Below are 21,881 nucleotides of genomic sequence, written 5' to 3'. Positions count from 1 at the left end.
TGCCTCCTGCAACTAGGCCGCGGCGCTTTTACTTCCGGGTCAAGCGGCTGGTTGCGGGCAGGTTCTTCCCCTTTGACCCCTTGTCGCCCTCGGGGATCGCCACGCCGGCCGGAGATCGGAGGTGGGCAGCGGGCAGAGGAGGACGGGGGAGGGGGACCGGCGCGGAGGAGCCGAGGTAAAGTGCAAGGGGAACTTCCGCTTCCCAGCTAGGGTTGCCAACCTCCAGGAGGGTGCCTGAAGATTTGCCTCGACTTGTAGCTGATAGCTAGATTGCAGAGATCAGTTCCCTAAATTGAAACTGGGCTCCGGACTGCAGAGATCAGTTTCCAGAATTAACCTCCAGAGCGTATGGATCAGTTCTGCTGGAGAAAAATGGCTGTTTTGGTGGGCTAATTCTATGGTGGTCTACCCCCTCCACCCCAAATCCCAAATCCCTGCACTCCTAGATCTTCAGGAATTTCCCAGGTCGAAGTTGGCAACCCTCAATTTAGCATTTGGTGTAGTCAGTGCATATGCGGTGCATGTGCTCAGGGGCACCAACTAGGGATGCCCGCCTGTAGGTGGGGTCTCGGGCTCCCTGTGCATTGTCAGCTCCATCTCCAGACTCCTGAGATAGGTTCCGCTGGAAAAAATGGATGCTCTGGAAGGTGGACTCTATGGCACTGTACCCCTGAGGTCTATGTCCTCCCCAGGCGCCCCAAATCGCCAGAAATTTCCCAACCTGGATCTGACAACCCTGCATCCCGTGCCAGTGGCCCCGGAGGTCCTGGCAACCTTTGCACCATCTGCCCTAATTATTATTCACATCTTGCAGAACTGGGCATTGAAAATGGAGAAATGGGGGTGGGGGCGCTTGTCAAGTGAAGACCTGCAGGGTTAAGCCCTAACAAAATAGGCGACGGTGGGATAGGATTTCTCTCCTGACCTACCCACCATCACCTCCTAACCTACCCACCATTTACGTATCAAACGTGTGCTTGTATGTAACTATGCCCAATATATATAAATAATCATATCAGAGATGTAGGTATAGATAGGATGTATGTGGTGTGTGTTTATATGTAAGCAATAAGCAAATGTGCATATCTGCATCTGCACCAGCCAGGGTGCAAACATATTTGTTAATGTAAATATATCCAATGCATACTGAAACTATGTTTATGTGCATACATGTGCATAGGTATGGATGCCTGCATCGTATGTTTTTCTTCGCCCACTTTATTTACTCTGTGGCGCAATCTTTAAGAAGCTTAGGCACAGTTTAAACAGCCACTTCAAATGTATCACTACGCTGTCATTTGAGGTTCTGGTCGTCTCTAGAAAAAGGTGCAGGAGAAGGCAAAGGGATCGAGAGTCTTATGAAGCAGAGAATCCCTCTTTGTGAGGGATGCTGGACTCCTTGTGTTTTATGAGTAACCTGAACACAAGGAGACCTTACTGGATCAGATCAAAGAGCCCTTAAGCATTCTGTTCCCAGTGCTGGATAGTCTGATATTTCCACTATGTCTGCCTACTTGTGACTGGTGTTCAGAGGTATACTGCCATTGAATCTGTAGGTTTAATTCAACTGTTTTGGTTGGCAGCTGATAATAGATGTGCCCTCCATCTTTTTTTTAAATATAAAAGCCTCTCCGTTAAAAAAACTGTGTTTCCCACCTTCCTCCAGGGTGCTGAGGGTGGTTGTTGAGGTTTCTACCCTCCCTCACTGTGTTCCCACAATGTTCCTGTGAGGTAGGCTAGGCTAATAAACAGTATGTAATTGACCGCCCCTACATCATTCCCACACATTTTTTCTAAACCTAAAACATTATTCTCCGTATCTGTTTGCGAAAGGAAAACAGTGCTCACGTTTGAGCTAAGAAAGCTGTAAGGAAATTGTGGACTCTGTCCAACTGTGCCCAAGGTATACCCTGAGTTCTCTGACGTTAAGCTGCGGGTGAAAATTGAATTGGCTGGAATTTGCCCGGTTTTCAAAGGGAGGGGTACTGATGATGTAACAAGACAGTGCTCTTTTGTTTTCTTCCGTTTACTGAACCCACGGAAGGCTCGGCTCAGAAGTGTAAGCACGTCACCCAGTCACCAGAGAGACATGTTGGTTCTGCCGCTTTGCAAAGGTGCAATTACTGTTGCGAGTGGCACAATATTAACAATAGATAATGAGCCCGTTAAAATTGTAGCTGACAAAAGCGGGCAGGTGTTTCATTGTCTAACCAAGCTGTTTGAAAGAAACAGCCTCTCTGCCTTCAAACATCTGTACAGCTACAGCAGAACGCCTAGATGCAGCGATCCCATTTCAGAGGGGGGGGGGTGGTATTTGAGAAACTGTAATGTTGCATTTGTGTCCCCAGCCCACCCTTATTGCTCCCAACATCTCTTCAGTGCCCAAGCTTGTATTCTGCACACTGTATGTTGGGAACAGTTTGGACTTTCTTGTGTGACAGTGGAATGCACTACCTCGGATTGTTGGGGAGTCTCCTTTGGAGGTTTTTAAAGAGAGGCTCCATGGCCACCGGACTGGAGCGCTTTGAATGTGTGTTCCTGCATTGCAGGGGGTTGGACCAGATGGCCTTTGGGGTCTCTTCCAACTCTATGATTCTGTGGACTCGAGGCCAGATTAAGAATATAAGAAAGAGCCTGCTGGATCAGACCAGAGTCCATCTAGTCCAGCACTCTGCTACTCGCAGTGGCCCACACAAAGATTGCCTTTAAGGGAGACTCACAGGCAGGAGGTGAAAGCAATGGCCTTAAGAACATAAGAAAAGGCCTGCTTGAAGGATCAGACCAGAGTCCATCTAGTCCAGCACTCTGCTACTCACAGTGGCCCACCAGGTGCCTTGGGGAGCTCACATGCAGGATGTGAAAGCAATGGCCTTCTACTGCTGCTGCTCCTGAGCACCTGGTCTGCGAAGGCATTTGCAATCTCAGATCAAGGAGGATCAAGATTCACTGCCTAACCAAAGCATAAAGCAAAGACCTGCTCACGGGCAGAAGCTGACTTGGCCATTGGGTCTTTACAAGTGTAGAAATGTTACAGAGGAGAGCTGGAAACTGGCATCGCTTCCATCATCACAGGTAGACTTTGGGCAGAAACCCAAGGCTCCAACTCAAGTATTCAGTTGAAGGGCTCCCAATGTAGAAGGTGACTTTGCATCCTTCCTTAAAATGAGAGGAAGGAGGATAGCACAAGGTCATTTAGCCCAGAGCAGCGATTCCCAACCAGGGTTCCGTGGTGGCACCTGGGGGGGGTGCAGTGAACATGTCCCAGGGGTACCTGTGAGCAATGCTACTGGACCCCCCTCCTCACTTTTTTGAGTGTGGGGCCCTCCACATGCGGCACCAGCAAGGATATGAAGAAGCTGGCCAGGGGGCAGGGCCTGCCTCGCGTAAGTCAGCAGCCACTTCCCACCCCTTGTGCTTCCCTTCACCCTGGGAGGAGAAGGTGGGGGGGGTGGCAAGCAGAGGGAACTGGGAGGGAAAGGTGGGGAGGATAAGCAGAGGGTACCGTGAGATGTGAATAGTGAGTTCAAGGGTACCGTGACATTGAAATGGTTGGAAAACACTGGCCCAGAGCCTAAAATTTTACTCACTTTGGAACGGGCCATTTGATAAGGGTCGGAAGGCCAAGGAGATTGGGAGACGAGAGTTCAGCCATGAAGCTCTTGGGGTGGCTTGTGCTCGTCCCACTGTCCTCCATCTGTCCTCACAGGGTTTGCAGGATAGATAAAACGGAGGAGAGGAGAGAACCCCAGGTTGTCGCCCTTGGGGTGCCTCGGCAGAATACAACCCTGGGAATAGGTAAGTAGGTAAGGAGATGAATCACTCCAGCGTTAAGCAAATGTTGGGCCTGCACATGCAGAATAATGCACTTTCAAACCATTTTCAATCCACTTTGTGGCTGTGCAGAATAGCAATATCCCCTTGCAAACAATTGTGAAAGTGGATTGGAAGTGCATTATTCTGCATGTATGAAGGAGAAACAAACCGTTGGTACGCTGCGAACTGCGGCGGTTTCGAAGACTTTCTTATGGCGGACGAACTGGCGTTTGTACATCTTTCTTAGCTGGAATCTTCCAGAGATCAAAGATCCTCTGAAGATTGCCAGTGCAAATACAGCGTCGGAAGGAGCCTTAGGGAGAGCCTGCGGACAAGGAGGAAAAAATAATGTGGTCGTTGCCAGGGCCTCTTTCCATCCTTCTTGCGGCCGCAAGAAAGCATCCAGAATGGACGTGTGCAGCCCCGAACGCACACAGGGTGTCCTTCAGTGGTTTTTGTGAAAGGCACTTTCATCAAGATGCGTCCCCCAATTCTTGTGTTATCGTTTGCTTTCCAGAATGATCATAAAAGATGCTAAGAAGTACAGTTCTGAGGAAACCGGGCAGAAAAAGAACAAACCGAAAAGGGCTACCAGGAAACCACTCGTTATAATAGAGGATGATGATGAAACTCAGATCAGCCTACCCTCAAGGGCCAAGGGGGGAAAAAAGAAACGCTCAGCGGAAGGGAACAATCCAAAGGAAAGAAAGAAGAAAAACTGGAAATCTACATTAGAGAACGCCGCAAGCATAGACCTTCCTATTGTCACACAAAGCTGTTCAGATTCCAAATCTATAAATGAAGCAGAGAAACTACCTAAGGCTTTAAAGAAAAAGAGAAAACGACATTCTTGCAGGCAAGACGGCAATCCTGAACTTCTAAGCCAGGGCCAAACAACAGAATGTCAGGAAGCCAATCTCCTTGTCGGTAAGAAACGCAGGAGGAATGTCGCCGACACCTGTGTTGAATTCACTGCCAGCCCCACAAAGAGAAAAAAGAAGAAGAAATGCAAGCTTGCTGGCTCCGTGAGTCCATCCCATGGTGAAGATGATTATTCCAGAAATTACTTGTCCCCCACAATGGAAACAGTTTCTCGTGAAAGGATGCTGTCAGATAGAAAACAGACTCTTATCCAGACTGCTGGAAGCAAGGGGAAAAGCAGACCTATGTGCTGTTTAGCATCCACGGACAGCCATGGACCCAGAAACGGGGTTTTGAAGAGAGTCGCTGCCGACCCTGTCCAAGAAGAAAACAGCTGCAAGCGAGACCACAAAGACACGGCCCACATATTGAAAAAGAAAAGGCAAGCGACAGAGCAGAAGAAAAAGAGGAAGAAGAGACCGAAGGAGAAGGAAGTTGATTCCATCTTGACATCCGTAGGTGACCAAGAAAACCACCCTGCTAAACCTCTTCGGAAGACCAAATCTGAAGGTGGAAAACAGGAGGAAACGGGTCTGATCCAGAACTCTGAAGGAGACAGGAAAAGCCTCAAGAAGAAGAAAATCTACCCCAAAGTTACAGACCATCACCCACCTCTTGCGGAGGACAATGAAGATGCTTGTGACAGGGAGGAAAAAGCAGCAGCAAAAAGAGCCAAAAAGAAAGCCAAGAAATCCAAGAAGGAGCAAGACCAAGAAGTGGAATTAAAGAATGGTCACCTCAGGGAGAGGAAGGAGAAGCAGCGTGACGCCACAAAGAGGAAGAGTGGACGATCTGAGGGGCCTGAGGAAACGCCCAGTTCAAAGCAAGCAAAGGTCAAGAAAGAGGTACAGGTACGTTTGACAGATGAAATGTTTGGAACCCTTGCATGGGACACAGTAGCTCGGCATACTTAATCAGTCAATCCGATTAGATCACAGGTGTCAAACTCGCGGCCCTCCAGATATTCATGAACTACAACTCCCATCAGCCCTTGCCAGTATAACCAATGCTCATGTTGGGAGGGACTGTTGGGAATTAGGAATTATGAACATCCGAGGGCCTAAGTTTGACACCCTGATTAGATCAAGTTGATTTAAGATTGATTTGGGTACAAAATCATCCTCAAATTTGAACGGCAATTAGAATTGGGCACTGATGAAGCGGAATGCCCAACCTGAGATAGTACCATTTGGATTCTTTAGCACACGGTAAAACGCGAAGGGTCCTTCAGCTAACAGACGCCATAAATTTCCAGGGCTGTGGATGAGCGGATAAAACACGGCCAGCCGGTTTTAGCACCCCTTATCAGGAGGCGTGTCTGTCGAACACGGTTTGTTATCATGTTGGCAAAAATTAGCAGGCAAGTGATGAAAGCGGCCAGGGCCTGTATGAAGCAGGGTTTGTGTACACTGTGTCTCAGAAAAAGATGTTAGTACGGTCAGTTGAGGTGCAGCAGTGGAGAAAATCGTATGCTTCCTCATTAGAATATAGTCCCGAGTATGCACTGCCTTTGTCAAAACATTTTGTGTGTTATTGAACATGGTACTTTCATGCAAGAGCATTTATAGTTGTATAATTAAACTGAATGCCAAAATGTATTTTTACTTTCAAACAGATGGGGGGAACAGGGCTAGGTAGGCACTAGAAGCCAGGCGGAGCATTCTACAATAAAGAAGATCCAGCATGTTGAGTTCTGTGGCGGAGTAATGTACAATCCTACTAACATCTGTTTCTGAGACAGACTATAGTACATGTAAGCTCTGCTTTTTCCCAGAATTGCATTTCTGTTGACTCCAAGGGGCCCGAATTTGGGATGTGGTGCTTTCTAGGCACACCCTCGGCTTCATAGCAGCAGCTTGAAGCAAGCTTTGCGCTTCATGAAGTTCGGCAGCCTTAGAGCCATTTTTGCTGTATGTAGGTTCAAGTAGCCAGAGTGGGACTGACAGTAAGAGCTACATCCTGAGTAGAACCAGGGGGCATCCATTGAAAATGCTGGGGGGAAGAATTAGGACTAATAAAAGGAAACACTTCTTCACGCAACGTGTGATTGGTGTTTGGATTTTGCTGGCACAGGAGGTGGTGATGGCCACTAACCTGGATAGCTTTCAAAGGGGCTTGGACAGATTTATGGAGGAGAAGTCGATTTATGGCTACCAATCTTGATCCTCTTTGATCTGAGATTGCAAATGCCTTAGCAGTCCAGGTGCTCGGGAGCAACAGCCACAGAAGGCCATTGCTTTCACATCCTGCATGTGAGCTCCCACAGGCACCTGGTGGGCCACTGCGAGTAGCAGAGAGCTGGACTAGATGGACTCTGGTCTGATCCAGCTGGCTTGTTCTTATGTTCTTATGTTCTTAGGGTTTGTGTAAAAGGACTGTGGTGGAGTCTCCTTCTTTGGAGGTTTTTAAACAGAGGCTGGATGGCCATCTGTCAGGAGGGCTTTGATTATGTGTTCCTGCATGGTAGGGGGTTGATGGCCCTTGGGGTCTCTTCCAACTCTAAGATTCTATGACTCTGAAACCTCCCTGTAGCATTTTGCTGTGGTCCCTGAAACCCTGCTGGTGTGGGTCAGTTGTCCCTCAGGAACACTTCAGGGGAGACCTACAGAGGGTATGCAGTGGAGCAGGAAAATCAGCAAAACCCTTACGCAAGCAGAACAAAACGTAGGCCCTGACCCGGGCATCAGCGGGGGAAACTTGGCACACAGCTCTTTGCAAAAGAGTCTATGTGTATCCATTATTCATTACGGGATTTCTCCCATCAGGCCCGAGGGGTTGTCGTAATTTTTTTATTAGGTGTTTTTCCTTTTGACCTTTTGAAAGAGAGGGTGGATTTATTGCAAGGATAAATTTTCTAATTAAATCGGCGTTGCCTGCTGGCCATCTTTTGGATTATGACAGCCGCTCGCTCAAATGCGCTCACACAACGGCAGTCAATCACATTATTCATTTGAAGAGGTAAACAAAAGGTTTCAGGTACCTGCTGATATAAGAAGCAGGGGGGAAGAAAGGCCTGGTTGCACCTTTATAATATTTCCCAGCTAAATTTTATTTTAGCATGTTGATGCATACGCAGCCTTTAGCATCGTTTTCAAGACAATTTCTGGCAAACACAAATTTGCACTGTCATCAGTAACATCTATTTGGCCCCCTTCCGCACATGCAAAATAAGGCACTTTCAATCCACTTTCACAATTGTTTGCAAGAGGATTTGGCTCTTCCGCACAGTAAAATCCAGCCGCAAAGTGCATTGAAAGTGGATTGAAAGTGCCTTATTCTGCCTGTGCGGAAGGGGCCACGGGGAAAACTCCTCTTGGGAATCGTGCAGTGGATGAAGGACGAAGGCTGCAAAGGTGTAATTTGCACTAAACGGGCGTTCCTATACCCCAGATTAAAGGCCGGCTATTTTGGGAGCAGCGATTAGGCGTGACATTACGAGTGGTTAAGAGCAGGTGCACTCTGATCTGGAGGAACCGGGTTTGATTCCCCGCTGTGCCGCTTGAGCTGTGGAGGCTTCTCTGGGGAACTAGATTGGCGTGTGCACTCCCACACACGCCAGCTGGGTGACCTTAGGGGAGCAACATTAAATAGGAGGTTAAGAATTATTGTATCTAATCACGGAGGAACCCGAGGGTTTGATTCCACGGCTCTGCAGCCTGTGGTATCTGGGGAATACAGACTAACTTATTACCTCCCGCCAGACTGGGTGACCTTGGGCTAGTCACAGCTTCTCGGAGCTCTCTCAGCCCCACCTACCTCACAGGGTGTTTGTTGTGAGGGAGGAAGGGCAAGGAGATTGTAAGCCCCTTTGAGTCTCCTGCAGGAGAGAAAGGGGGGATATAAATCCAAACTCTTCTTCTCTTCTTCTTCCTTACAGGAGAGAAAGGGGGGATATAAATCCAAACTATTTTTCTTTCCTTGCTTTGTGGATGTGTGTGCACATGGGAACATCGTGTTCTCCTGTCCTTTCCATAGGAAGTCACTGATAGCATTTGGCAGAAAGCCATAAAGTACAGGATTCGCTCATCGAGAATGATTCTGTGCACGTTTGGTAGGGGGGGGGGTGGAGCAGTCATTGATACTTTCTCACCTCTAGCAATTTGCTACTAGTGGTCTACACAGGTTGGTTCACACCTGCATGTTCATCCCTTGGTGACATGTAAGCGCTCAGTTTATCTTGATCTACAGCACACCCTTTAACTCCAAAGCAGGCAAGATGTCTGTTCTTTGTTTAGCAGCATCACCACGTTACAAAGTGAGCGCCTGTTTTTTGGACGTCTATTGAAGGTGTTTTGCCTCCGGAGGCTAGTTGCTGAAGGACACTTTGGCCTTGGCCCTCTTGGCTGTAGCCCTTTTTATTTGGTCAGCCACTGAATACTGGACTAGATGGAGCTTTTGATCCAATCCAGCCAACTGCTCCTGTGTTCTTGCCCGTGGGAAGCACTGCATGTCTGAATTTTGATCTCTGAATAGCCACGTGTACACAGGTACACTTATACAGAGCTGGTCGCGCTTTGCTCCTGATCAACGGCCCAGGTTCGCTTGCGTTCTCAGACTCTTTCTCGGCATGCTTCTGGCGTTCTTGTCTTTTTCCCTGCCACCAGAATAAAATCTTTGCTCCATTTGCAGCGGCGTTTGGCAGGCTGTCTCTCCAACCCATTGGGTTTAGGCTTTTTGTTCGCTTGAATGAAAACCCGTATCAACAGCGATGGCTGGGGATGGTTGTTTGGGAGCTGCTCCCAACTGCCTGTGAATGTCACGTGTGTGACAAGGGGCCGAGCCATCGCTCTTTTCCCAGGTCCATGTGCTGCAAATCACTGCCTTGTCTCTCCCTCCTTTGCTTATTTCATGCTTGAGTTGGCTCCTCATATGTCTTTTTTCTCTTCCGCTCAAGCCTCATTGCTTGCCAGCAGCTTCCATAACTCACATGGTGTCCTTTGCCTTCCCCTACCATTCTGGTTGTGTGTTGGTCACTCCCCGTGTCCTCCCAGTGGTTTAACCGAAGGGGAATCCAACGGAGGTTTCTTAGTCTTGTTTAGAGCTTTGTCCACAATTAACACTCCTCTTTGCTTTACGTGTTTGGAATTAGGAGTTATTTCTTGGAGTTTGGTTTTAAACCTATCCCACTCCCAGTGTGGTATAGTGGTTATGAGCAGGTGGATTCTAATCTGGAGAACCAGGTTTGATTCCCCGCTCCTCCACCTGAGTGGCGGAGACTTATCTGGTGAACCAGATGTGTTTCCGCACTCCTGCATTCCCTGCACCTAAGGTGACACTTGGGCTGAGTCACCCAGTTTCTCTCAGGGCTCTCATCAGCCATGCCTACCTCACAAGGGGTCTGTTGTGGGGAGAGGAAGGGAAAGGAGTTTGTAAGCCACCTTGAGTCTCCTAACAGGAGAGAAAGGTGGGGTATAAATCCAAACTCCTCCCCTTCTTCTTGTGTGTGCACCCAGTTGTTCTCTCATTTCTAAAATATTCATAATCCAAAAGATTCCCTGGAGCCCCTTGGAGTGAACCAAATTCCATGCAGTCCCTGGTTAGTAAACAACTTGACCGCTTGCATTAAGCTTTCTGTAACTCAATATTCATCATGCCCTTTTGTCCTTTTTTCATCATGCGGGAGGTTCCATTTGCTTCATCGTGTGAAGATTCTCATAGCGATACTCAACTCTTGTACTTTTCACTTTTTTTACAGGAAACGGAAGATGAAATCCAAGTTGTAGCAGTTAAGAAAGGAAACTGCGATGAAGTAAGAATAGATAAGGTACAGCGTCTGTTTTCTTTTGGTGCTGTGGGAATATTGCTCGGGTAGCACTCTCGGGGCCGGTTCAGAAGTCCCGCTATTCACAACTCTTCGTGTTGTCTTTTAACTACGGAGCGCTGCTGATAGGCTGTTCTCCTCTTGTCAGTTTGAAAACAAAACACCGAAGTCTTGATATAGCATCCTGAACTTATATCCTGGAGCAACTGGGAAGGTCGGCCATCTCAGATGGGAAGGAATCTTGAAACTGAAGTTTGGAGGCTGGAGGAACGGTTGCCATCTCAAGCGAATGCCAGAAGAGCTTCCCATAATAACGCCGACTGTCCCAAAGTGTATTATGTTGCCCTTCCATCACGCAAGCAATTTTAGAGCATCTGTTACCTGCAGTGCTCCCTGAGCTGAGATAAATAATAGCTTTCCAACCTGCAGGACGTTTTCTTTGTGACGATTACTTCTTACCCATGGAAACCATGTTTCTCTATAAAAGGATCAGTCCGCACACTTTATTTCAGATGCGTGAGCACATAAAGATGCCCTGTAGTGAGTTGCATCTTAATCTACTCTAAGAGGTATCAGCTTTCCATGATCTCGAGTATTTCCCAGTGTTTTCTATCGGTGATCCTTTAAGCTAAAGGTACAAAGGGAGGATTGGGATCTAGAAACTTTTGTCTGGCAAGCAGGCTTTTCATAGGACCTCCTGTTATTCTGAAACAGCATCCTGTTGGTCTGTCTCAGCTCAATATAGTCGACTGAGATTGGCTGCAGCTCCAAGATCTGCCAGTACCTGATACCCCAAATCTTTGAGACAAAGTTGTTAAGAGATTGAATGCGGGTCTGAATGCAAAGCCAAACGTGTGCCTTCCCACTGGAATGCTCAGGAGAAAATCTTCCTCAGAGAGTCTAACCAAATTCTTCCCATTGAAGATTGGAGCTGGGGGGGGGGGGAGAGGGGGTAGCTTGGCAAGTTTCCAAAGGTAGGCCCAGATTTCTTTTAATATGCTATTTGAATTTTTTTTAAAAATACTGTTAGCGTTTTCAGTATCTTCATGATCCTCTGAAGATGCCAGCCACAGATGCAGGCGAAACGTCAGGAGAGAATGCTGCTAGAACACGGCCATACAGCCCGGAAACCACACAGCACCCCAGTTTTCAGTATTGTTGTAGGCTGTTTAGTGTTTTAAATGCTGCTCTTTACCTTTTAGTGCTGTAGTTTGATCGCTGTTCTTTGATGGCATTTGTTGTAAAAGAAAAACCTTGGGAATATGCTGCTACGAGGCGGCATGTCAGTATTTTAAGGAACCAAGCCACTAACTCCTTACAACCAGAGGCTGTGTGCCTGCTCCTTAAATGAAGTGGATACTTTAGAACACAAATTCCTAAAATATCCTATATGTGATAAGTTCAGAGATGAAATATTAGGACCTATATCGGCTGGCTGGGCGGAGAAAGATAACAAATGGAGAATGGACCATTTGCTTTTGGGTAAGGACCAACGGGTCTCTAGATCCGTAGCACAGTTTTGCCTCTTGGTAAACAAATTCAGAAAATCAGGAGGATATTCCTGTACTATTAAGTGCTGTGATAGCGACTACTTTTTTTTTATCTGGGTGTACCTAAAAGCCGCTACTATTTTAGATTTTTCTACTGTTGTTTTACACTGGTTGTTGACTGCAGATAAATATTCATTCGTTAAAAACTGCCTCCCTCTCATCCAGTTGCCTGCAATCAAGGAAATCAGATTTTTCTTTCTCTGCCTAGTTGAGACGGCGGGCTCTCCAAGAGGAGATCGACCGGGAATCTAGCAAAACGGAGACCATCAAGGAAGAGGACGATTCGGTAAGCTGTATTCCTGCGAGAGCCTCACCCGCTCAGAGAACCTGGCCCTCTCCTGCCGCTGTTTTGCTATGCTGGTCACGTTGGCTGCCTGGCAAGGCGGCCTCTCCCCTGATTGGAAACCGGAGGTCATTCTATAGAACAAATTAGTCCAGTCCCCAGAGATGCCGAAGCCAGCCCAGTGAACTCCAGAGGCAGTGAGCTGTAATTCTCATCATGAATCCTGAAAAGTAGCATTCCCCCCTTCAGATTCCCTTGAGGGAGTTGGCTATGATGTGTTTGCTACAGAAAACGTGTTCTATTGGCCGTAGAATATAAATAACGATTGCCCTCGGACATTGCTGTCAGTAGGACGCTGATTAGCGTGCCCCCGCCTGTTCCACAATGGCCAAAAAAAATTGAGGTGAAGATAAAACGGGGAGCGCTGGCCGTTCCCTCCCCGGATACGGCAGGCCACACATTTGAATGCCACTAACTATCAGAAGGGGAGAGCAATTTCATCTTGGGGGGCGGGGGGGGGGAAGTGGCCCTGACTAATGAACCCTGGCAGAAGGAATAATGGGGCTATCGAGGCCTTAACAGAGATGGGGGAAACGAATCTTAAATTGTCTGCCAGGCCATTCATTTGTGTTCGTCTCCACGTTGCTGCGATAAAGCAGTGGCGGGCAGTGATTGGAACCCTGCTTACATGACAAATGTCCAAGCTCCATCTTGATTTTGTGTGACTGCTGTGGTGGGGGCTGCTGCCAGAGGAACATTTCTAAAAATCTGCCCAGCCAATCAAATCTCCCACAGCCAATCAGAATCCTCACCAGACAAATGCCCTGCCTGGCCCCTCCTACTTCCTAAAAAGTGTCAGCAGGTGCATGGCGCCCATGGGAACAATGCTGGTGTAGTGGTTAAGAGCAGGTGCTCTCTAATCTGGAGAACCGGGTTTGTTTTCCCGCTGTGCCACTTGAGCTGTGGAGGCTTATCTGGGCAACCAGATTAGTTTGTGCAATCCTACACATTCCTGCTGGGTGACCCTGAGCTAGTCACAGTTCTTCGGAGCTCTCTCCACTCTATGCACTTCACACGGTGTCTGTTGTGGGGAGAGGAAGGGAAAGGAGCTTGTAAGCCCCTTTGAGTCTCCTTACAGGAGAGAAAGGGGGGATATAAATCCAAACTCTTCTTCTGCGCCAGGGCTTAAGGATCACAGCTGAATAGCACTCCTCTTGTCTTTTATCTCTTCAGGACCACTGCTTCGGCCAGTGGAGCACGGCAACCTTTGACAGCGCTGAGCAAAAATCCAAGTTTCTCAAACTGCTGGGTGGTTTTAAGGAAGGTGCTGCTCCGACCCGGGAGTGGCCATCCAAAGCGAGGCAACGCAACATGGCTCTGGACAGACACGGGGAAGAGAAACTGCAGCAGGGCCTGCAGGCTGAATTTGAAAAGGCTATGGATTGGAAGCAGAGGCGAGGCACTGGGCTTGGGTTCCAGCCGGCTCCTCAGAAACGGGTGTGCATCGACAAATATGCTTCTAAATCTATAAAATTTGAGAACTAAGCTGTGGGTGTCAGGGGAAAATGGACTGGGTTTTGTACGCGGTGATTTTAGACGGTGCAGGGGAAGATGTGTTAATTTGCAAAAGGCGTCAGAAATTCAGCTGACCTCAGGTTAACGTGCCTTAACACCCAATTCATTAAAACCTCTAACTCTCTGATCTTGCATTATGCACGGACAGAGAACAAGTATCTTCCTCCACGAGCGTCTTGCTCCCCTTTTGGGAGCACAACTTTGTGACCGTTTGTCTTGCTGCATTTTGGAAAGGTGCTAGGAGTGAAACTAGGGAGTCACTTCATGCTTTCACTGAAGGTGGAAAATGGTCATGAAATTCTTGGGACCACTCAGGGCTTTTCTGCTGAGATCCAAACAACTTGATGATTTCAGTCTCCCGAGCTCATTACTTTAAATGTACGGTTGTTTTCATTGCTATTAAAATGATGTCCCTTTCATTTGATTTCTTTATGAGCATCATTTCAATCAAATTCATTGTGATTAGACTTCGGGAAGGGCATTGCTGCTGCATCCTTCTGTAAGGCAGACTTGGCTAATCGCTGCCCGGAGGAGCGTTTGTGGTTACCAGCCAATGACACATTTGTACTCACTTCTGCAGTGATGACTTCTTCAAAATGCCAGACTCTGTTCTTGCTAGCAATGGTGCTAGACTTGAACACCAAGACCCAGAAGTATAGCTGTCTACTACTAGTACTACTGCTACTACTGCTCCTGCTACGGTTTATGGGTCCAGAGAAGGGCAACCAAAATGATAAACAGTCTGGAATCCATGCCCTACAACAGTGATGGCGAACCTATGGCACAAGTGCTAGAGGTGGCACTCAAAGCCCTCTCTGTGGGCACACGCACACAGAGTTCGTCATGTGGGGGACGGAAAATCACCCCCCAACACACATCTAGACTGGCCTGCGCCATTGAGCATGATGTGTGTGCACCACAGTGAGCAGGGAGGACTCGGCTGGCAGGCCTGGTGCCTGTGCCTGCTGCCCGAGGGGGGGGGGGGCAGAACGAAGAGGAGGCAGAGATGTTAGAGAGGCACAGACTGGTGTGTGCGGGACTTGCTGGAGGCTAGAGGAGGCTGGCCCCTGCTTGAGCAGGTGGGGCAGAGGAAGAGGGAGCCAACCAATTTTTTCTAAACTAAAACTCAGCATTCAGGTTAAATTTCCGGGTTGGCACTTTGCGATAAATAACTGGGGTTTGGGTTGCAATTTGGGCACTCGGTCTCGAAAAGGTTCACCATCACTGCCCTACAAGGAGAGGCTCAGGGAGCTGGGTACGTTTAGTTCGGTGAAGAGAAGGTTTGAGAAGTGACATGATAGCCCTGTTTAGATATTTGAAGGGATGTCATGTTGGTGAGGGAGCAAGCTTGTTTTCTGCTGCTCCAGAGACTAGGACCAGGAGTCATGGGTTCAAGGCGAAGGAAAAGAGATTCCACCTAAACATCAGGAAAAACTTCCCGACAGTAAGGGCTGTTCAACAGTGGAATGCACTCCCTCGGAGTGTGGTGGGGTCTCTTCCTTTGGAGGGTTTTAAAGAGAGGCTGGATGGCCATCTGTGAAGAGTTCAGGAACATTCTGAAAGTGTCAGTTGGAGGATGGGGCTCAGAACACAGGAAGGGCAGTTAGGAATGAGGGTTTAACTGAAGCGGAAGCCCAGTTCGTTTTTTTTCCTGAGGTTTTTTTTTTTGTTAATTCGTTAGAGCAACTTGTAAGCTTGCCTGTTATATGTAATAAACTACAAAAAAGAAGTTTCTATGAGTGTATTGAATCAATAAGCAATTCAAGTAGAAGGGGACTGTGGAGTCTTCCTTGACATGGTGGCAGCGGTGGGATTTTGAAATACACTCAGTGAGCATTTTGTTGGCAAGCAAAGAGTGTAAATTTGCTCTAGTACAAACCACAGATTTCAGTTGAATGTGCAGATGGACGAACCAGTAGTGAAACCTCGATCTAAAAAGGTGAATGAAGTGCAGGTCACACTGGAAGAGCCCAGAATATGCACACCATTTTTTTCAGCTGAGCCAGAATCAAGCAGCAGAGTGGTAGCTCAAGAGTTGGGAGCCACGGGACAGCTGTTGAATGGCAAGGAGTTGAGAGACATGGATGAGAATGACCAAGAAAGGTCTGTAGTACACCCCAGAGGACTACCCAGAGTTAATGCAACCAGACGGGATAGTATAGATACAGACGATTCCTCAGTACCAACCAGCACTGAGGGATGGATGAGGATGCTGCAAACGTTTATGCACGCACAAGAAACCTCCATGAACTTGCTGATGCAGGATAGACAGAGGGAGTCGGCTGCAGCTTGGCAGAAGAGACAGTTCCCCAGGTATCAGCAGGGTGAGTCAGTGGAAAGTTTTTTAGCTTTGTTTGAAGCTGCCTTGAGAGAAAATGAAGTTCCCAGAAGAGAGCAAGTGAGGGCGTTATGGCCTTGCGTTGCTGGAGATTTAGCTCAGTTATTAGGTGAACTTACACTTGGGGAAGAAGCCACCTATGAGAATTTTAAAAGGCAGGCTTTAGCCAGATTTGGAAAATCCGAGATCCAGTTGAGAGAAGAACTGAGGGGAGCTTTCCCTAAGAGGAAGGAGAGCTATGTTGCTTTTATGGCTCGATTGAAACTTATAGTTCAGCAATGGTATAGAACTGCAAAGGTTCAGTCCATAGAAGACTTTTGCAACTTGATAGCAAGAGAGCAATTTTTTCACACACTCCCCGAAGAAATCTCAGCTCTTGTTCAAGCTAAAGAGAACTTAAATTTATCTGACTTGGCTGCTTTCGCAGACCAGATGGCCGCCATAAAAAGCAAGGAAAGAAAACCAGCACGTTTTGTATCAGAGAAGAGAGAATTGTTTAAAACCAACCCGAGAAATATTGAGTTTACGGGTAAAGATGGAGAAAAAAGTTTGCTTCAGAGAAAGGACTTCTTTCCAAGGCCCAGTAAACCGGCTGAGATCTATACACCAAGGAATATAATCTGCTTTTTGTGTGGAGAAAGGGGTCACTTCAAATCACAATGTGCAAGAAATAAGAGAGAAACAAGAGTGCAACATGTTGGAAATAATCGGGTTTTGGTGCAAAATGAAGATTGGGAGGAGAGTAATGATTCACCAGGTAGTTCTGCTTGTTCCAGTGAAGGAGAAGAGCCGGTCACCGTGGTGATGAAGAACTCTGCTAAGTCCTGGAGAAACTCTGCGCTGACAACTAAGAGATATGCTGGTGATGAAGAACTTGTTAAATCCACTGAACAAGAACCAAGAGTGAGAATGGGAGAGTTACAGCTGGTTGATGTAAATAGTGTGATATCTGAGGAACAGAGACAGTGGGTTGGAGATCTCAGGGCTATGAAAGTGTTACTTGGGGGGAAGTTGTGGGTGGAAGGTTCTGTTGACACAGGGGCAGATATAAGTTCTATCAACAGAAAGTTGTTAAAGCAAATAAGTCATCAGTTGGTGGGAAGGATGCAGGTTACCCCATATGAAGGACCCCCTATGTACTTAGATTTAGTACTGATTCATATCCAGACTCCCAGAATTGAAAAGGACATATATGCCATTGTACATGATGTTTCTGATATGCCTTTTATAATTGGAGCAGATGTGTTGTACCAATCTAGACAAATGAACGCAGTAGTTACTAGGTCAAAGGCTAAAACAAGACTGAGAAAAGAGAGAAACAGACGGCTCAAAGGGGGGAATTAGAAGATGTACATGAAAAGTTTCCAACTAGGATTCCTAAAGCTGGAAAAAAACTTAAGTCAAATATAGGTGAGCAAAAAAGAAAAAGTGGGGTGGAAGTGGAGTTGACAGCAAAAGCTGAGTTAACTAAGTCACAATTGGAGGGAAAGAAAGATGAGTCATTAAGCACTCCTAGTCCAGCTATGGAAGTTGAAACTTTCCATTTTGAGGATAAAGAAAATGTATGTCATGAAAGGTCTGAGCAGTTTAAAACTGAACAAAGATCATGTACTACTTTAAAAGAGTTATGTGAAAAGGCAGAGGTTGCTTCTGGAGAAGTATCTAAAGAAAATCCTGAGAGATTTATATGGCAATCTGGCTTATTGTATCGCCAAAAATGGAGGCAGGGCTTTTCTGAGAAGGGAAAAGTAACCTTACAGTTAGTAATTCCAAGAAAGTACAGGGAAGAAATTTTAGAACTGGCTCATAGTGTCCCATTGGCTGGACACCTAGGAATAAGAAGGACTATGGAAAGAATTCAAAGGCAGTTTTTTTGGCCAGGGTTGACTAAAGCAGTTAAGGATTTTTGCAAGACATGTGATGTATGTCAACGGGTTGGGCACGCTGCTGATAGAACTAGGTGTGAGCTACGACCCTACCCAGTAATTGATGAACCCTTTGCAAGGGTCAGTTTGGACATTTTAGGTCCTTTACCTAAAAGTAGTTCGGGAAAACAGTATATTGTAGTTATAGTTGACCATGCAACCAGATTTCCTTGTGCCTTTTGTGTGAGAAACATTACATCTGTGTCAGTAGCTAAGGCCTTAATGGAATTTGTGTCCACATATGGTGTGATGAAAGTACTAATGACTGATCAAGCCCCTAATTTGATGTCACAGGTGATGAAAATTTTCTGTGAGTTGGCTGAGGTTCAGCATGCCCCTGTAGTGGCGTATAACCCTCAGTCAAATGGTTTAGTGGAGAGGGCCATTCAGAACTACGGACAATTGTTGAAGTCTTATGTACTAAAGCATTCAAATTCATGGGATCAAGCGGTACCATATTTGACGTTTGCTCTCCGTGATTCAGTCCAAGAAAGCCTAGGATTTAGTCCAAATCAGTTATTGTTTGGTAGAGATATCAGAGGTCCTTTGGGCTTAGCTAGAGCAAATTGGGAAGGCTTTACTGACAACTCTTGTCCCAAGGATGTAAATGCATATTTCTGTGAGCTGCAAAGAACTCTGCAGGAAGTAAGGACAGCTGCAGCAGAGAATTTGAAGCAGGCTCAGCAAAAGCAAAAGACCTACTTTGATGTTAAGGCTAGACCACGCAGCTTTGCAGTGGGTAATAAAGTTTTATTACTGTCAGTGGATAAGCCTGTTAAGTTGGATGTGGCTTGGAAGGGACCTTATGTGATAATACAGGTTTTACCCAATGACAATTATGTAATTCAAGAAGATGATGGGCAGAGAACTGTGCATGCGAATAGGTTGAAACCGTATTGTGAGAGATCTGTAATGACTTTTCCAGTACAAGTTGACACTAACGCAGATGAGTTTGTGGAATGGAATTTTGAGGAGTGCTCTGATGTGAGTAAAGTTCGAATTTCAGATGGTTTATCAGAAGGGCAATGTAAGCAAGTTAGACATTTGTTAAAGGACTTTGAATTGTTGTTTACTGAACAGCCCGGTTTGACTCACCTGATTTCCCACCACATTGACACTGGAAGTGTCGCACCTATTAAAACCACACCATACCCTATTAACAATCGTATGAAAGAAGTTGTGGAGAAGGAGGTTAAACAAATGTTGAAGTGGGATATTATTGAGCCTAGTAACAGTGCATGGGGAGCACCCATAGTACTAGTGAAGAAAAAGCAAGTGTCTGAGGGTGACCCTCCTGAATTCAGACTGTGTGTAGACTTTAGAAAGGTTAATCTAATGACAACTCTTGATCCTTATCCCACACCCCGTTTGGAGGAATTGGTGGAAAGATTAGCTAGTGCTAAGTTTATAAGCACCTTGGACTGTTCAAAGGGGTATTGGCAAATTCCACTAACTAAAGAAGCCTCTGAGAAAACAGCCTTTGTATGCGGGCTTGGGCATTTTCAATTTAAGAGAATGCCTTTTGGGTTAAACGGAGCTTCCAAAACCTTCCAGAGGTTGATTGATAAGGTTCTTACTGGGTTAGATTATGCCTTTGGTTATCAGGATGATATAGCCATCATGTCTGATTCCTGGGAGACCCATTTGAAACATATACGAATGGTTTTGCAGAAGGTTCAGGAAGCTGGGTTAACTTTGAGACCTGATAAGTGTCAATTTGGATGGAAGGAGGTGATATACCTTGGTCACTGTGTCGGCAACGGTCAAATTAAGCCTCTTGAAGCTAAGGTTGCCAGTATTAAGAATTGGCCTATTCCAACCACAAAAAAGGATATTCAGTCCTTTTTAGGATTAGTTGGGTTTTATAGAAAGTTCATACCTCAACTAAGTGAACTAGCTACACCATTATCAGACTTATGTAAAAAGCGAGCTCCATTTAAAGTTGTTTGGAGCGATAGATGTCAAACTGCTTTTGACGGGGTAAAAAGGGCTGTTGTAAATGCTCCAGTATTAGTTGCTCCTGATTTTAACAAACCATTTGAAGTGTATACTGATGCTTCGGAACGAGGTTTAGGTGCTACATTAGTTCAGAAAGGCGAAGACCAATTGATGCATCCAATAGTTTTCCTTAGTAGAAAGCTGTTACCTAGAGAATGTGCATACTCAACGATCGAGAAGGAATGCCTCGCCATTTTGTGGGCAATCAAAAAATTACATCCTTACCTAATAGGGTCTAAGTTTATTGTAAGATCTGACCATAATCCTTTGGCCTTTTTGAGCAAGATGAAAAACAGCAATGCTCGTATTTTGAGATGGTCCTTAGCCCTACAAGATTATGAATTTGAGATTCGACATGTAAAGGGTAAGGACAATATTATTGCTGATGCACTAAGTCGTCAGGGTAATGGTTAATTATATATAATTGCCTGTATGATATGATTGGATCTAACTGAAATTTTGAGACATTTAGCCCCTAAATTTCAGCTGAAAAGGGGCATGTGAAGAGTTCAGGAACATTCTGAAAGTGTCAGTTGGAGGATGTGGCTCAGAACACAGGAAGGGCAGTTAGGAGTGAGGGTTTAACTGAAGCGGAAGCCCAGTTCGTTTTTTTTCCTGAGGTAGTTTTCTTTTGTTAATTCGTTAGAGCAACTTGTAAGCTTGCCTGTTATATGTAATAAACTACAAAAAAGAAGTTTCTATGAGTGTATTGAATCAATAAGCAATTCAAGTAGAAGGGGACTGTGGAGTCTTCCTTGACACCATCTGTCAGGAGTGCTTTGATTGTGTGTTCCTGCATTGCAGAGGGTTGAACTTGATGGCCCTTTGGGTCTCTTCCAACTCTATGATTCTACTAGCTGAGGAAGCAGAAGGCCGGAGGTCTATTCAAAACTCCAAGTGCTAAGCAAAGGCCATGAAAAAATGAGCTTCAAGTGCGACCTGTGGATCGTTTGTAGCAGGTCCACCCTGGCTGACTTAAGCACTTTCAATCCCAGCTTGTTCAGTAAGAAGAAGAAGAGTTTGGATTTATATCCCCCCTTTCTCTCCTGCAGGAGACTCAAAGGGGCTTACAATCTCCTTGCCCTTCCCCCCTCACAGCAAACACCCTGTGAGATAGGTGGGGCTGAGAGAGCTCGGAGAAGCTGTGACTAGCCCAAGGTCACCCAGCTGGTGTGTGTGGGAGTGCACAGGCTAATCTGAATTCCCCAGATAAGCCTCCACAGCTCAGGTGGCAGAGCTGGGAATCAAACCCGGTTCCTCCAGATTAGATACATGAACCTCCTACGCCACTGCTGTCATTTGTTGTCAATTACAGACTGCAATTGACTGGACTAAAGGACACAAGTGAACAATTATCATCCAATGGTTAGGAGAATATATTAGGATCGCAGTTCCATGGATGCTTGGTCCAGGAGAGGTCTCTTTGAATTTGGTGGGACTTACCTCTGCATCAGCATGCGCAGAAGTAGGCTATAAATGCTGAGGTGTAAGATTACAAAGTTGTACGGCCCTCTGTGTTGTCTCCCTGGTGAACTTCCCCGGACAACATTCTGGTATGCATCAAATATTATGGCCAGTGTATTGAAGGCTTTCACGGCTGGATTCAACTGGTTCTGGTGGGTTTTCTGGGCTGTGTGGCCGTGGTCTGCTGGATCTTGTTCCTAACGTTTCGCCTGCATCTGTGGCTGGCATCTTCAGAGGTGTATCACAGAGGGAG

At 46.3% G+C, this 21,881-nt stretch overlaps 1 protein-coding gene across 2 annotated transcripts; it reads left to right on the top strand.

The window, feature by feature from the left end:
* Window positions 1-27: 27 nt before the first annotated feature.
* KNOP1 (lysine rich nucleolar protein 1) lies at window positions 28-14,322 on the top strand. Of its 2 annotated transcripts, none has more exons than XM_048492949.1 (5): window positions 28-121; window positions 4,331-5,585; window positions 10,430-10,498; window positions 12,254-12,331; window positions 13,562-14,322. In XM_048492949.1, exons 2-5 carry the CDS (start codon window positions 4,332-4,334, stop codon window positions 13,871-13,873), a joined length of 1,713 nt encoding a protein of 570 aa, XP_048348906.1. In that variant the 5' UTR covers window positions 28-121; window position 4,331; the 3' UTR covers window positions 13,874-14,322. The 2 variants fall into 2 exon arrangements, with proteins under 2 accessions (XP_048348906.1, XP_048348905.1); XM_048492948.1 differs by having other exon boundaries at window positions 50-175.
* Window positions 14,323-21,881: the final 7,559 nt, after the last annotated feature.

Source organism: Sphaerodactylus townsendi, linkage group LG04, assembly GCF_021028975.2.
Source record: "Sphaerodactylus townsendi isolate TG3544 linkage group LG04, MPM_Stown_v2.3, whole genome shotgun sequence".
In the NCBI taxonomy this organism is placed as follows: domain Eukaryota; kingdom Metazoa; phylum Chordata; class Lepidosauria; order Squamata; family Sphaerodactylidae; genus Sphaerodactylus; species Sphaerodactylus townsendi.
This window is presented reverse-complemented; position numbering and strand designations above follow the sequence as displayed.